Raw genomic sequence first — 16,484 nt, 5'->3', positions numbered from 1 at the left:
ATGTAGAAATACAACACAGTTTGGGTGAGGTGTGTGTGGGGGGGGGGGTTGTTTTTTAGGTTGTTTTTTCCATTCGCGGTACAGTGACTTGTCATGGCCAAGAACATAACCCTTCAATGTGAAAGGTCAAGGTCACAACAGTGTGATTGATAAAAAAAAAAAGTAGTGGTGCAGGGTGATGTGTCTTGTAGTGTCCTTTATTTCTCTGTTGTATAATGTGGTTGTGACCTGTGGTGCAAGGTGATGTGTCTTGTGGTGTCCTTTATTTCTCTGTTGTATAATGTGGTTGTGACCTGTGGTGCAAGGTGATGTGTCTTGTGGTGTCCTTTATTTCTCTGTTGTATAATGATGTTGTGACCTGTGTTGCAAGGTGATGTGTCTTGTAGTGTCCTTTATTTCTCTGTTGTATAATGTGGTTGTGACCTGTGGTGCAAGGTGATGTGTCTTGTAGTGTCCTTTATTTCTCTGTTGTATAATGTGGTTGTGACCTGTGGGTGTTAATGGCCTGTAGTGTCCTTTATTTCTCTGTTGTATAATGTGGTTGTGACCTGTGGGTGTTAACGGCCTGTAGTGTCCTTTATTTCTCTGTTGTATAATGTGGTTGTGACCTGGGGGTGTTAACGGCCTGTAGTGCCCTTTATTTCTCTGTTGTATAATATGGTTGTGACCTGTGGTGCAAGGTGATGTGTCTTGTAGTGTCCTTTATTTCTCTGTTGTATAATGTGGTTGTGACCTGTGGGTGTTAACGGCCTGTAGTGTCCTTTATTTCTCTGTTGGATAATGTGGTTGTGACCTGTGGGTGTTAACGGCCTGTAGTGTCCTTTATTTCTCTGTTGTATAATGTGGTTGTGACCTGTGGATGTTAACGGCCTGTAGTGTCCTTTATTTCTCTGTTGTATAATGTGGTTGTGACCTGTGGGTGTTAACGGCCTGTAGTGTCCTTTATTTCTCTGTTGTATAATGTGGTTGTGACCTGTGGGTGTTAACGGCCTGTAGTGCCTTTTATTTCTCTGTTGTATAATGTGGTTGTGACCTGTGGGTGTTAACGGCCTGTAGTGTCCTTTATTTCTCTGTTGTATAATGTGGTTGTGACCTGTGGATGTTAACGGCCTGTAGTGTCCTTTATTTCTCTGTTGTATAATGTGGTTGTGACCTGTGGGTGTTAACGGCCTGTAGTGTCCTTTATTTCTCTGTTGTATAATGTGGTTGTGACCTGTGGGTGTTAACGGCCTGTAGTGCCTTTTATTTCTCTGTTGTATAATGTGGTTGTGACCTGTGGGTGTTAATGGCCTGTAGTGTCCTTTATTTCTCTGTTGTATAATGTGGTTGTGACCTGTGGGTGTTAACGGCCTGTAGTGTCCTTTATTTCTCTGTTGTATAATGTGGTTGTGACCTGTGGGTGTTAACGGCCTGTAGTGTCCTTTATTTCTCTGTTGTATAATGTGGTTGTGACCTGGGGGTGTTAACGGCCTGTAATGTCCTTTATTTCTCTGTTGTATAATGTGGTTGTGACCTGTGGTGCAAGGTGATGTGTCTTGTAGTGTCCTTTATTTCTCTGTTGTATAATGTGGTTGTGACCTGTGGGTGTTAACGGCCTGTCCTGTTTGTTGTTGAAGGGGACACATGGATCAGGAACTGCAGATCAACCTGTTGAAGACCCTGCTAAAGGTGGGTCACCTTTTGTTGTCTGTGTGTGTGTGTGTGTGTGTTTTTCAGAGCTTGTGCATACACCCTCAGAGTACAGCTGCCAACATACTGGCAAAAAACGGTCATGCATGTGAAAGCCCACTTGTACATACAAGTGAACGTGGGGAGTCGCATCCCAGGAAGAAGAAGGAAAAGAGCCATGTGTGCTTGCATTTCCATCTTGAGTGCTTCCTTTTCCCTTTCTTTGTTTTTGATATGACCTGTCTGTTTTTTTTAATTTTCATTGGTTGAAGATCTGAAAATTTATGATGAAAAAGAGGGTTACACATGTGCTTGTTATCTTTATTAGAAACCATGTTACAGACTTTTATGATAAAGCTTTTACTTCCTTCTTTAAAAAAAAAAAAAAAGCTGAAACATTCAATCCTCTTGCTTTTTTCGCTTCCTAGGCGGACGCGTTACCAATAAACCATCACTCCCCGTAAGTTGGAGGGGATGATCAGAGATTGCCATCTGTTACAATTTCGCTGTATTTTGTTACGCTTGATCGCAGTTTGTTCTGATGTCAATGGTTTCTACAGTCAGTGGGAAATCATTTACAGCTTGGTCTTTTGTGAAGGACTATGATTCTCAAACTAGAAGGCAAAATTGCACTGGCTCTTAGTGCTGCAGCCTTGTGGGCTGGTTGACATTTGGGAACCATCCGACTGTCCTAAAACCCTCTTGGCCGAGAGAGTGGGGATGTAACTTGGGCAAGACACTCTCCACTATAATCAAATTCTAGCCCAAATAGTCGGAACAGCAGTTGCCTCCTCTGCTGTTCTGATGGTTATAGTCGGACACGACTGACTATCATAAAAAAAATATTTAAAAAATAATAATAAAAAATAAAAACTCTGACATCAGAATTGTACCTAAGAGTTCATTTTCGACAACATGGCATGGTCACATGCTTTCCTGTCGTAACATTACACAGACGCTCTAGACTTATCAATCATGAGGCCATGGCAGTCACTGTTATTGGTATTAACCTTGGTCTCACATGATGATGCTCAGCTAATCGTGTGCTTGCTTACATTGAAACAGCATTGAGTGGACCAGTCAGCTTCATTCGTTCACCTGAACAAGAGAAAACGTGGCAAAATCAAGTTGCATCTCGGTCAAACAGTATCGGTGCCCATCTGCTGATGTGGCTTGGAGTCTGAATGTTCCTACCAAATTCAAAATGTTGCTACCAAATTCAGACTACCAAATTCAAAATGTTGCTACCAAATTCAAACTACCAAATTCAAAATGTTAAATTCAAAATGTTCCTACCAAATTCAAAATGTTCCAACCAAATTCAAAATGTTGCTACCAAATTCAAAATGTTAAATTCAAAATGTTGCTACCAAATTCAAAATGTTGCTACCAAATTCAAAATGTTCCACCAAATTCAAAATGTTCCTACCAAATTCAAAATGTTCCACCAAATTCAAAATGTTCCAACCAAATTCAAAATGTTCCACCAAATTCAAAATGTTCCAACCAAATTCAAAATGTTCCACCAAATTCAAAATGTTTCTACCAAATATCCTCATTGTTCCTTTAAACACTTGACAGGGGTTAGCAGCTCTGAATGATGATTATGGCTTTGATGGAATGTGTGATTGCAGGTGGCGACAAAGTACAAGACGGTGATCATGTCCAACGCGTTCCCCCCGGAGTTCCTGCACCCCTTGCTGCGGATGTCCCTCATGGAGGACCCTGGCATGAGGATCACCGTCCAGGACATTCTCCACACCCTCATCGATCGCCATGGCAACACGCCAAAGCTCAAGTGTATTGAGTAAGTGTTTTTATTAGGCTGGTCTTATGTTCGTCATAAATAAGTGACAAGAAAACAAGAGAAGAAAAAAGCAAGATTTCTGACATGTCAGGTTGTGTTTTATTCTGTTGTATTTCTTTGATGCTGAGCAGAATATCTCATCATGAGGTTGAACTTGGGGTCTGTTGGAGACAGTGTGTCACAAAGTAAATGTGTTGTTGTGTTTTTTTCTTTGAAAAAATTGTTTTGATATATTCATTCACTGTAACTTCTGGCCCATAAGGCAGAACTTTTTTGTTTTACTCAAATCTGACCCCTGTGTCTGATCAACTTTATAAACCCTATGAAAACTAAATTCTGTCCACCACTTGGTACCACATCTCACAACAAAGTCAGTATTTAACATACTTGATTACAAAAAATATGCGTGATCACACTGAACAGCAACACTTATACACTTCAGTCTCACCACTGTTCAGTTTGATAATGCTGGTGTTCACCTTTGTACTGATTTGAAGCCAAAGCATATGGTACCAAATTTAAAGAGTGTGTATGATTGTGTGTGTGTGTGTGTGTGTGTTGTTGTTGTTGTTGTTTTTTCTTTGGTAACAAAGCACTGACAGCCAATACTTTCACCCCACAGACTGTGTCGTGACATCGCCTCCTTGGACCTGAGGATGGAGAAATGCTCCAGGCAGGACATTCTCTTCATGAAGAAGGTACGGTGTGTGTGTAGGAACACGGTTCATCAGCCACCACGTTGATATTTGAGCGGAATGTGTGAGCTCAGTGTAAGCTTTAAGCTTGTTGATGCTCATTTGTCTTTGCTTGTATGCTCGATTTGTAATTACTTACTTACTTACTTACTTACTTATGCCCATCGCTCCCGGTGGAGAATAGGCCATCGATGACCCCTCGCCATCGCACTCTGTTCTGGGCTGTTCTGGCCATTCCAGTCCAGTTGGTCCTTTGCTGCTTCAGCTCTACCTTGGTGTCTTGCCTCCAGCTGTTGCGAGGCCGGCCTCTCATCCTCTTTCCCTGCAGGTTCCAGGTCAGGGCTTGGCGTGTGATGCTGGACGCTGGCTTCCTGAGGGTGGGTCCGATCCAGCCCCACTTCCTCCGCAGTATCTGCTTGGCCACTGGTTCCTGTCCCGCTCGCTCCCACAAATCTTCGTTTCGGATCTTCTCCTGCCATTGGATCTTGTAGATGTGCCTCAGACAGGTGTTGAAGAATGTCTGAATCTTCTGCTGCATCGTCTGTGTTGTCCGCCATGTCTCGCATCCGTAGAGCAGAATTGACTTCACATTGGAGTTGAAGATGCCGAGTTTGGTTTTCATACTGATTGCTCCAGATGCCCAGATGTTCTTGAGCATGATGAAAGCTGTTCTTGCCTTGCCGATTCTGGCTGTGACGTCTCGGTCCGTGCCTCCCTGTCATAATTAATTAATGTAATACTTTGTGGAACCCCATGCCTGCTGTACCTTGATAAAAATGAAGTCAGTGTGGCATGAATTTGAAGTACAAGAGCTACTTTTGTGTACTTTTCAATGGTGTAATTAATTTTGCTGAACAAAATAAGAAGAAAAATTAGATAAGTTAAATTAGAACAGACACCACTGAACACCACTGAAGTGACCCAGCAGCCGCGCAGGGTCTCCTCTGGAGTGTTGCCTCCTGGTGACCTAACATCGATAGTTAGTTGCCAGTGAACTGCTAGTGCTGGGACCGTGACAGATGGACCCAGGTGTGGATGTGTTTGGGGGAATCGGAATGAGCTGTTTGGGAGGAATCCCTGTGAAACTGCGCAGAGCATGGGACAGTAAAATATGATGATGATGATGATATGGATACTTAAATAGCTTGGTTGAAGACCAAGTTCTAAGTGTTTTACAAACACTGAGTTTTTGCTGCCTACCTGGGTAGAGTTGACTGACAGCTGCCATTGGGCGCTCATCATTCAGTTCCTGTGTCATTCAATCAGGTTTCAGTCATGCACACATATGCACTTATACAGACATGTGGCATTTCACGTGTATAACCATTTTGTTTATTTACCCTGTCATGTTGGCAGCCATACTCTGTCTTCAGAGGTGTGCATGCTGGATATGTTGTTTCATAACCCACCGAATATGCTGGCATGGATTACAGGATCGTGAATGTGTGTGTTTGATCTTCTGAGTGCGTACACACACGTAAGGGGTTCAGGCACTTGTAGGTCTGTACATATCTTGACCTGGGAGATCTGAAAAAAAATGTCTGCCCTTTACCCACCAGGCGCTGTTACAGAGATTCAGACCTGGGACCCTCGGATGGAAAGTCCAGCACTTTAACCACTTGGCTATATATACTACTACTAATAATAATAATATTAATAATAACAATAATGATATTTTTTTTTTAAAGAAAAAAAAAGAGAGAATGAATTGATGAATCTTTATTTTCCAAAGGTGAAGACATTAGCACTTTGGCCAACTTCCATATCAACCATTGTTCTAAGAGACAAACATATACATGTATAGATGAAGTCATACTCAATACGTGTATAATGTACAAGGATAACGCAGCGTCAAACTGAGAGACACAACATCGCTCACATCTTTGCGAAACAGAAGCGAGTAAAACACACACACACACACACACACACACACACACACAGAGGAAAATGGGGCAGAAAACAGCTATACAGCTGCAGCAGTAACTAACCCCCAGCCATGCCTGGTGCCTGTCTCCCCCCCTCTCACTCCCCCTCCCCCTCCCCCCCCCCCCCCCCCCCCCCACCCCCTGACTGCCTGACCCACAGAGCGGCATGCAGTTCTATTGGCACATCCTGGAGAACGTGCAGCTGGAGTCCAACAGGGTGGACAACCTGGAGGCCCTGTACTGCACCATGGGACTGCTGGCCGTGGAGATGGGCGGCGAGGACATCATGGTCGACCTCTTCCGCCTGGCCCTGGACATCCAGGTGAGGGGGCGGTTGGGTGGGGGGTGCGTGGGAGGTGGGGGGGGGTGTCTTTGTGTGGGGGTGTGGGACTGTTGGAGGTAGGGGGAACTTCTAGGGTGCTGTGGAGGTGGAGTAGGTGGGGGCAGGAAGAGGGGGGGGGGGCAGGGGAGAGGGTGTTCCTTGTGTGTGGGTGTGGGGCTGTTGGACGTTGGGGGAGCTTGGGTGCTAGGGGGAGGGGGGGGAGTTTATGGGGGGGAGGGTCCTTGTGTTGGGGTGTGGGGCTATTGGAGGTGGGGGGAACTTGGTTGATTTGGTGGGAGGTTGGGAGGGATGGGGGGTCCTTGTGTGGGGGTTTGGGGTTGTTGGGGGAACTTGGGTGCTAGGGGGGAGGTTAAGTGGGGTGTCCTTGTGTTGAAGTTCGGGGGTGGGTGGGGGGGGGGGGCTGTTGGAGGTTTGGGAAACTTGGGTGCTGTGGGGGAGAGGTTGAGGGGGTCGGGGGGTCCTAGTGTGGGGGTGTTGGAGGTTAGGGGGAACATTGGTGCTAGGGGGGGAGGTTAGGGGTGGGGATCCTTGTGTGGGGTTGTTGGGGTGTGGAGCTGTTGGATGGTTGGAGAAACGTCTTGGGTTCTATGGATGGGGAGGGGTGGGGGGCAGGGTAGGGTGTGTGTGTGTGTGGGGGGGGTCCTTGTGGGGCGGGGTGTGTGGGGCTTTTAGAGGTTGGGGGAACTTGGGTGCTATGGGGTGGGCGGGGTGGAGGTGCTTTGGGATGCGTGAATGGGGAACTGTTTGGACATGGAATGTGTGGATGTCGGCACAATCAGACAGCATGACTGTGTCATGTTGCAGAGCCACGCTTTGAGCTCTGTGCTTCCCATGACACACAAGTGTGCACTTCACGCGATGACGGCCACCTACCTCAACCTGATTTCACAGCTGTTGGGTGCCTCAGCCGTCTGTCAGTATGTGCAAGAGGTAACACTTCTGTTGATGCCTCTGTGTGTGTGTGTAGTTATACTTTTGGAGTTAAAAGACATTTGTGTTTTCTCAACTTTTATGTGACATTGTTGTGTATTTGGAAATGTTTGTTATGGGCACGAAAAGAGTATTTTGCAGTAATCCTCCATACTCCAATAGGAGTGAAAGGATAATTAAAACTTGAAACTTGAAACTTGTGTTGTTGTTGTTTACAGTGTTGACGGTAGGAAGGCAGCATGGGTGACACCTATATTGTTGTTTTTTTTCTGTTATCATCAATTGTTAAGGTTTTTTCTGGAGGTATGAGTTAACAAGAGATGGCAAGCGTTATTTTCTCAGCATGCAGGTTAGTAAAATATGTCAGCACTGAAAGAGTTCATGTGGGCGTAAGGAGGAAGGTGGCAGAATGGTTAAGACACTAAGCTGCCAATATAGAGACTCCGTGAGGTGTGGGTTTGAATACCACTCTTGCCTTTCCACCAAATTTAAATAGAACTGATTGTCTTGTCGTTTGGTTGAGATGATAAACTGAGGGTTGTCCTCTGGCAAAATTATGTAGAAGTAATCCACTCTGATACGTACACAAAATATGTAAGCATGCACTCAAGGCTGACTAAGCATGTTTGGTTATGCTGCTGGTCAGGCATCTACATGGCAGATATGGTGTAGCAGATATGGATTTGTCCAAATGCGGTGATGCTTCCTTGAGAAACAGAAACTGAAACTACTTCTTCATTGATGGGTTGCAACTCCCACGTTCACTCCTATGTACACGAGTGGGCTTTTACGCTTGTACCCCACCATGTAGGCAGCCATACTCTGTTTTTGGTGGTGTGCATGCTGGGTATGTTCTTGATCACATTACCCACCGAACGTTGACAGGGATCTTTAATGTGCATATTTGATATGCTTGCATATACACACAAAGAGGGTTCAGGCACAAGCAGATCTGCACATATGTTGACCTGGGAGATTGGAAAAATCTCCACCCTTTACACACCGGGCGCTGTTACAGAGATTTGAACCCGGGACCCTCAGGTTGAAAGTCCAACGCTTTCACCACTCGGCTGTTGTGCCCATCAGAGTAAAACTAAGGAGGGTGTGTTGTGCTGTGATGTGTCACTGACAGGTGATTGACATGAGGGAGGAGAAGGCTCCACACCTCTTGCCTGGCTTCGCCTACAACCGCTCCAACCGTCCCCACAGGTCAGTCAGTCACAGGGGACCTAACCCCTCCTCTCCTCGCTGTGCCTGATGCTTTCCCTTTGTTTACACTGTGCAAAGTCAGTGGGTTCTGTGCTTTTGGGGTGGTTGTTTTTTGGTGGTTTTTGGTAGGGTTTTTTTTCTCATCCAGGAAAAATGAGTACAGTAGCTGTGCTGAGCAATGTTTTTTTTGTTTTTGTTTGTTTTTTCTACTTGTGTAGTGTTTGTTGCTCCCTTCTGCAGACAATGGTGGAGGTTGAAGAATGCATGTGGACAGGGGGAAAAAAAAGTTGAAAAAAGGATGTATTATCTTTGGTGACCCTACTCCCCCTTCCATACTTGCATGTACACTGGAAAATGTTAAAAAAAAAAGGGATGTATTATTTCATGTTACCCTACTACCCCTTCATATCTGCATGAAAACAGTTAGTAGAAATTGTAGTTCTGCATTTGATAGGAACTGATCTGTTCAGTGGATCTTCTAACTCTACCTTTTTTTCTGGAAAAAATGGTTCATTAGGGGGGGCGGGGGGGGGGGGGGTTGTTTGGGTAGGGGGGGGGGGTTCAAAGCTGAACAAGTCTAAAAACTGGATTGGTTTATTTTGAGGCATTATGTGGAGACATTTTCTCTGATAAAAGATTTTGGTTTTTTTGTAGTTCTGTCGTTTCATGGAATACAGTTTCCAAATCAGAATATTCAGTGGCGAAAAAAATGAAACATTCATTCTGTAAATGTTTCTCAGTCAGAATACCCACTCCTTGGCAAAAAAAACCCCAGTATTCAGTCTGTATGACTGCCCATGAAAAAATGTTTATAGATCAGGAAGTTTACTGGCGAAAATGAATGTGGCACACACTTTTCATTCTGTGTGATGACTTTTAAAAAAATTTTTAAAAAAGGAAAACAATCACAAATGAGTGTTCACTGGCAAGTAAAACCTTTATTTCGTGTTGTTTCTTACAAGCTGTTTCCAAAATTAGGGAGTTACAAACTTATTTCGAAGATCAGGGAGTCGGCTATAGAAACTGGATCCAGTTTCGGTACTGCTTGAGGTGCGTTTGTGTGTTAACCTGTGCGAGGGAGGCACTCTGCTGTCGCGTGCTTATTGTCTGGACATTGACAACTTGTGGTCTGTGCTTGCTGTTAGTCCCTGTTGGTTCAGGGTCACAGCGCTTGTTGATGCCCTGTTTAGGTCTCCCAGTTTTGTTTTGTAGTACGTGTGCACGCGCGTGACGGCTAATGCGTGCTTTTGACTGATCCTCGTCACGGCATCCTTCGCATGCTGTTTTTGATGATGTTGATGAAAGTGATTTGTGATTCTGGAATCGTTTTCTCAGTGTCTGTGTCTCTGTTCTCTCTCTTTCTCTTTCTCTCTCTCTCTCTCTTCTCTCTTTCTCTCTCTTTCCCTCTCTCTCTGTCTCTCTCTCTCTCTCTCTCTCTCTCTCTCTCTCTCTCTCTCTCTCTCTCTCTCTCTCTCTCTCCCTCTTTCTCCCTCTCTCCCTCTCTCTCTCTCTCTCTCTCTCTCTCTCAGTGTTGATGAAAATGATTTGTAATGAAGGAAGTGTTTTCTCAGTGTCTCTGTTTCTCTCTCTCTCTTTGTCCTTCCCTCTCTGTGTCTTTCTCCCTCTCTGTCTCTGTCTCTCTTTCTGCTTGGTGTGACTGTTTTTATCCTGCGAGACCCCCTCATTTTTCTTTGTCCTTTGTTACATTTTGCTTTTTGTCATTTTTGTTTTCAGCTGATTTCTTTTTTTTTTTTCTTTGTTTTTTTTCTTTGGTTTTTCTTTTATAGTCTTTTGTTATTTTCATTCATTTCCACTCTAATTTTAGTGTGTGTTTTTTTTTTATTTGGGGGTGGTGGTGGTATAAAGTCACAAGAAAGGCAAACCAAACCAAAAACACACACAAACTGCAGTCAAGGTTATGGGGCTGCGTGGATAAGATGGCGTGTTTGCATGTTAGTTTTCAGGGAAAGCTCGCTCGTTAACAGCCTGGCGTTTTGCTGTGTTCACCATCATCTGAATGTGATGACCTGACCTTTCACTTTTCACAGGGTACCTTGAGGCAGTGCATCTTGATCGGATTTTTTCTAACACCTTTTTGGGTCGTCGGTTGTTGTTTTTTTTTTGGGGGGGGGTTGTGGTTTGTTGTAAGACCTGGCAGTGGAAAACAGTGTGAGAGATAATCAGAAAAAAAAAAAAAGGTGATCAGTGCTGAACCGGCAGAAAATATGAGCTGCTGCCATTTTAAATAAATACACATCCATTCACACAGACAAGTAGGAAGTGGCAGCTAAAATTTGCATGACATAAAATTGTTATTTTCATTCAGAACTTTTCAAGACAAATAAATAGCACAAAAAAAAAGAAAAGAAAAAAGGTAGATATCAAATTTCAGAGGTATATCCTTTTAAAGTTCGTTACTGTTTTCATTTGTCCACCAGCTTAAAATCTAGCCATTTTGAAGCCCCTACCATAAGCAGAACATGCATTCTGTAGATTTTACACTGATAGAGAATTTTCTGCAATATCCAAAGACCTGACACCGTTAGTTGTATGTTTTTTGTACTTACCTTTCCAGAGTTAGGATCCTTCAAAAATGACCAATTTTGTCAATTCAGCATGGTGAAATTTACAAGATGAAGGTACTTTGACCCAATGGTGTTGGCCTAACAAATAGTGCATATGTGATTTAATGTACATGACGCTGTGCAAATGTCATCCTACCTGCTGCTTAGTGAGAAGGCTGACCAGTGCAGTGGTCACTTTAGAACAATCGTACCCCATCAGTGCAGCTGCACTATAGTTTTTGTGTGGACCAGCCCAAACCACAATTGAGTGCACTGTCAAAGCCGTACTTGGTACACTAAACGCACACAGCGTCATTTAAAACATGTACAGTCCCCCGAGAAAACACAAACAACGCAGAGGTTAAAGCTAACAAGCTAAAAGCACTGACTTAGAAGTACAACTGATTGAGAAAGTGAAGCTGAACATGCCCACTGCAGTATAGGAAATATCGATGTGCTTGGTCCAAGGGAAGCAGCTGGGTGTTAGGTATAAATTGGTGCTCAGGGTACAAAGTGTGGATGCCGTGTTGTGGGTCAAAGTGCAGGTCAAAGTGCACCTTGCTGGATCGCTGACGGTGTGTGTGTGTAGTTGTAGTAGTAGTGGTGGTGGTGTAATGTGTGAACTGACCATACATGCCTGACTCCATTGCTCATGTCTGCAGCATTGAAACCCTAAAAGCGAATAAACCGTGAGTAGTCTTGCCCTATGAGCAGACGCCTTCCTGCCTCTCTCTGTCTGTTAACCTTGTCTTGTTAATCCGTCGACTGGGACTGCATGCAGTGCAACTTGGCTGAGTCTCGGGTTGTTGGTTTTTTATGTTGTATGTGAATGTTGTTGTTTTTTGCCTCAAAGAGTCGAACGATTGTTGTATGTGATGTGTGTTTGTTGGCATGTGTTTATGCGTGTACATGCATGTGTGTGTGTGTTTATGTGTGAGTTTGTGTGTGTGTGTGTGTGTGTGTGTGCATGCGTGCGTTGTGTGTGAGTGTGCGTTAGGGGTGCTGGAGGTAAAAGAAGTATTTACTGAGTGGAAACATCATTTATGAACAATGGAAAAAAATGAATGTCTGAAAAGATGTAACAGACACTACGTTCTAATAAACATGCGCTCTCACCCACTTTATCAGACACATACATATGCTAATATGTGAGCACGCACACATGCGCACGCGCGCGCGTGCACACACACACACACACACATCTGCACATATATACATATATTCACATATGCACTTATATTCCAGTCACATCAAAATGCAGTCCATCAACAGCTTTTTGGCAAGCAATATGTAGTTCTCATGTCTTTTCTTCAAATGTGTACTGTAATGTGATACTTATTGTGCTTAACATGAGAGTGTTACATAAACTTTGTATGTTTGCTTTTGTTTTGTGTCTTAATGTGTGCGTGCATGCGCGCATGTGTGCGCGCGTGTGATGTGTATGTTAGTGACCATGTCTGATTAGTTTGTACTTTTTATTTTAGATTAACAGTTTGTGTGATAAAGATCCTAATTGGTTTTGTCAGTACTTATTGTCCATTTTTACTTATCATAAATCCATTGCCTATTAGTGTTACTAATGTGTCTATATCGTTGAAGTGTATGTCACTGTGATGTTGTTTTGATAATAATAATAATAGATACTTATATAGCACACTATCCAGAAATCTGCTCTAGGTGCTTTACAAAAAAATGTGACTACACGCATGCACGCACACACACACGCACACACACACACACACACACACACACACACACACACACACACACACACTGCATACATACATTTTAACATACATGTGTATCTAACAGCTACCCTAACACAAACGCACACATAGGCAGGCACAAACTTACATAAAAACACATTGGAATACAAACATTGTGGGGCAGACATGTTCTGCGCTAGTTCTTTGCTTCATTTTTGTAGATGTGGGGTGTTTCATGGACATTTTTTTCTTTTTCTTTTTTTTTTAAGATGAATCAGTATGGATTTTTCCTTCTTTTTTTTTTTCTTGTGCATCTGTGTGCCATGACAAGTTCCTGTTGGTGACAGCCCTTGTAGTCAAAGTGTTTACACAGTGTATACAGAAGTAAAGCAAGATGTACTGTTAGTCATCCTTGCAATGCAGCGCATTCACCTCATTGGTTTAAACAAATGTTATTTGTTTCGTTGGCAGTACAGTGCATAGAGCTTCAAGAATATGCGCTGTAGCAAGATTTCTCAACATATAGATAAATACAATGCAGCTATAAACACTGAAGCATTTATCACAATTAGCAGAAGCTCATTAAGCGTGCTCTTTGAATTCTCACTGGTGGTGGTCATCAGTAAAGATCTGGTAATGCAGGGACTGCGATGAAACCTTATCTGGACGCATCAGTGTGAAAGAGAATTGCAGGAAGTGGTTTAGGAATGATGGGCCAAGGGAGATGAGGAGGCTGATGTGTTAAACTTGAAGGGGAATACATTTTATAACTTTATACGCATGAACTGAGAAGAAAGAAACTGGTCACGTTCAGACATGTAAAGAGAGCAAACTGTGCAGAAACCAAACATGAGCAGAACAAAGGTAGTGGACAAATTGTATGCGTCTATGCAGGGCAGAGATTATTATGTGGAGAGAACAAAAACACGTTTGGATTATTTCTTTTAGATTTCCTTAATGGTTCATTTTGTAGCATTGTCTCTGCTGTCCTATCAGCAGGTAAGATGTTGCACCTGTTTGAGTACAAGGGCACTTTATTTGTTTGTTGGTTTTTTTTCTGTTTTGTTTTTTAATAGATTAAGAAATGTGTTTTTGACCCAAGACAAAAAAAAGCAGCACAGTGATAATGTTCCCTTGTGTCAGTGTTGTGAGTCTGCACGGTACAATGACCCTGATTTGGCTGTTTGTCTGTCCATGTTTGTGAGGGTGTCCATGATAAACTTTTTAACACTGGTATTTTTCTCCGTAACTACAAATACATACTGGAATGAAACTGGAATGAGATGGCGACAACAGCTTTCCGGACATTTCTAACAGAATGACTGAACACAGTAGCAGAGGTGACAATTACGCGTTACATGTTTCAGTCTCCACATTCATATTAAGTAAGCGGGATTTTCTCACCACTCTTCAACCTTTATTTTTTTGGAAAACTACTTTTCATGCTGACGTTCATGTAACAGATACTGATCCATCATTCATGCATGCTGTTGTGTGGGGTGGGGTGGGGGGGGGGGAATATTATCTGGAATCCACACAGACAAAAATTTGAATGGGAACACTTTTTTTCCCCTTTACAGTGAAATAGTTTTCATGTTGTTTATCTCTGTTTTCCACTTCCCTCCTGTATGATGTGTCACTTGATTGTTTTTACCTGTTGTCAGAGTTGGCCTTTTGGGGTAAGTGCACTTGTCAGTATCGTTATGTTCTGGTTGGATTACTGGTTATTTTTGTGCCCCAAAGAGGTTCCAGTTCCAGTTTCTGAAGGAGGCGTCACTGCATTCGGACAAATCCATACACGCTACACCACATCTGGTAGGCAGGTACCTGACAAGCAGCATAACCCAACGCGCTTAGTCAGGCCTTGAGTGCATGCCTGTATATTTGTGTACCTATCAGAGTGGATTTCTTCCACAGAATTTTGCCAAAGGACAACACTCACGTTGCCATGGGTGCTCTCCAAATGACGAGACGCTCTGTTCAGTTTTCCAGTCAAACTTAGGAGAAAGGGCGAGAGTGGGATTCGAACCCAGACCCATTTGGACTCTGTATTGGCAGATGAGTATCTTAACCGTTCTGCCATCTTCCTCCGAAAGAGGTGCAGGGACTGAATGAAAACTCAGGAAAAGTTCTTTGAGGTATGGTGCGCGAATGGCTATAACACAGTCAGCGACACTGAACATGGGCTTTGGGCGTAGTAGGCAGGAGAGCGGACACTGCTGTGCCTTCACAGTGCTCAGCTGTGTGGCAGAATGGGATGGCACTTGAACCCTGTAACACTTGTTACTGTTTGTTCTTTTGACATGGCCCCTTTATCGGGTTCTGTACAGCATTTGTTTTTGTCTGTTTGAGAGCACTGTACTGCTCAACAGCACCACATAATTACCTTAACCCATTGAACCCTGGAGAGTTTATACCCTCCACAGGGTTCCGTGTCATACTGATGCAGGAAAACACAGAAAAATTGCTGAAACTGACCGGTTTTTCCTCGGAATTGACACATGTAAACACAGCCGGGAATACTGTTAGTTCCCTTTGCTTGCACTTTATGGATATGTAGCAATGTGGAAACTATTCACATGGATGCACGCACGCACTCACGCATGCATGCAGACACACATACACACACACACACACACACACACACACACAGGAGACCAAAAACACATTCCCACATTCATGCTTCAGTATGCATGTATGCATTTAGCTTTTTGTGTGTAAATTTTAAAAAAAGGGGTTAAGAAATAGAATAGAAGAAAGAGATTGACAGATGGTCAGATAGATAGATGTGTGTGTGTGTGTTTGAAGGGGTGGTGGGGGTTAGAGGTAAGAGAGAGGTAGTACCAACACAGGGTCAGTATTTTTTGAGAACTTAACTCATGAGTGACCTGTTGAACACCAGGCACCTTAACTGAGAGACTGTTGGTTCTGAGGCCATTGTTGCATGCATGCGTTCCCAGCGAATGCAGCATTTAACCTTCTTTTTTTTTCTCTCTCTCTCTCTCCAGTGCTACCCCTCTTTTTCTTCCCTGTAATTTAATCTTTGCTTTATTTATCATAAGCTCCAGCGACGGGCCCTGGCTTGAAGAGTCACCATTAACCTATTGTTACCAGCGCTGCCATTAATCTGATTATATCCTGCATTGTTTGCACTGTTGCTGCTACATTTACTGCCACTGACCACAACATGCTTTTGTCTTTTTCCTGCATAGTTTTTTTTGGGGGGGCGGTGGGGGGGGGGAGGGGGACCTGTCCAGTTTACTGATGCTACTCCCTCCAACTCCGTATCTCTCTTTTCTTTTATGTACAAGAACTTTTTTCTCTCCTTTTGAAACAAAAAACCAACATAAAACAAGAACAGCACTTTTATTATGGAAATAAGAATGATGTGAAATGAGGGGTGATTATGTAGTTGTGTGTGTGTGTGGAAGTAAGCTATTTGGGTGAAGTGGTCTTATCCTTACCAGTTTTGGTAACAGTTCGGAGCTGATGCATAATTTACTAAATTGAAAACATGTTGAATGTTTTATTTTTGAAACACAGAGAACTTACTTATTAGCCAGTCAAGGCACAGAGTTTGACCAAAATTTATGCGAGTTCTTGTATAAACGTGTATAACTCGAGAGTCACTTGTCCT

At 43.3% G+C, this 16,484-nt stretch overlaps 1 protein-coding gene across 3 annotated transcripts in view; it reads left to right on the top strand.

The window, feature by feature from the left end:
- The window catches only part of LOC143294670 (protein EFR3 homolog B-like), a 57,203-nt gene that overhangs the window by 22,134 nt on the left and 18,585 nt on the right, over positions 1–16,484 (top strand). Inside the window, exons 12-19 of one of the 3 annotated variants that reach the window (XM_076606055.1) lie at positions 1,617–1,668; positions 3,303–3,475; positions 4,098–4,173; positions 6,256–6,417; positions 7,243–7,368; positions 8,501–8,577; positions 11,804–11,830; positions 14,512–14,526. In XM_076606055.1, the coding sequence (XP_076462170.1) occupies positions 1,617–1,668; positions 3,303–3,475; positions 4,098–4,173; positions 6,256–6,417; positions 7,243–7,368; positions 8,501–8,577; positions 11,804–11,830; positions 14,512–14,526 (708 nt within the window). The remainder of the gene's footprint in view (positions 1–1,616; positions 1,669–3,302; positions 3,476–4,097; positions 4,174–6,255; positions 6,418–7,242; positions 7,369–8,500; positions 8,578–11,803; positions 11,831–14,511; positions 14,527–16,484) is intronic. The other 2 variants (XM_076606056.1, XM_076606057.1) reach the window with 2 other exon arrangements.

This window comes from Babylonia areolata, chromosome 20, assembly GCF_041734735.1.
Source record: "Babylonia areolata isolate BAREFJ2019XMU chromosome 20, ASM4173473v1, whole genome shotgun sequence".
Lineage (NCBI taxonomy): Eukaryota > Metazoa > Mollusca > Gastropoda > Neogastropoda > Buccinidae > Babylonia > Babylonia areolata.
This window is presented reverse-complemented; position numbering and strand designations above follow the sequence as displayed.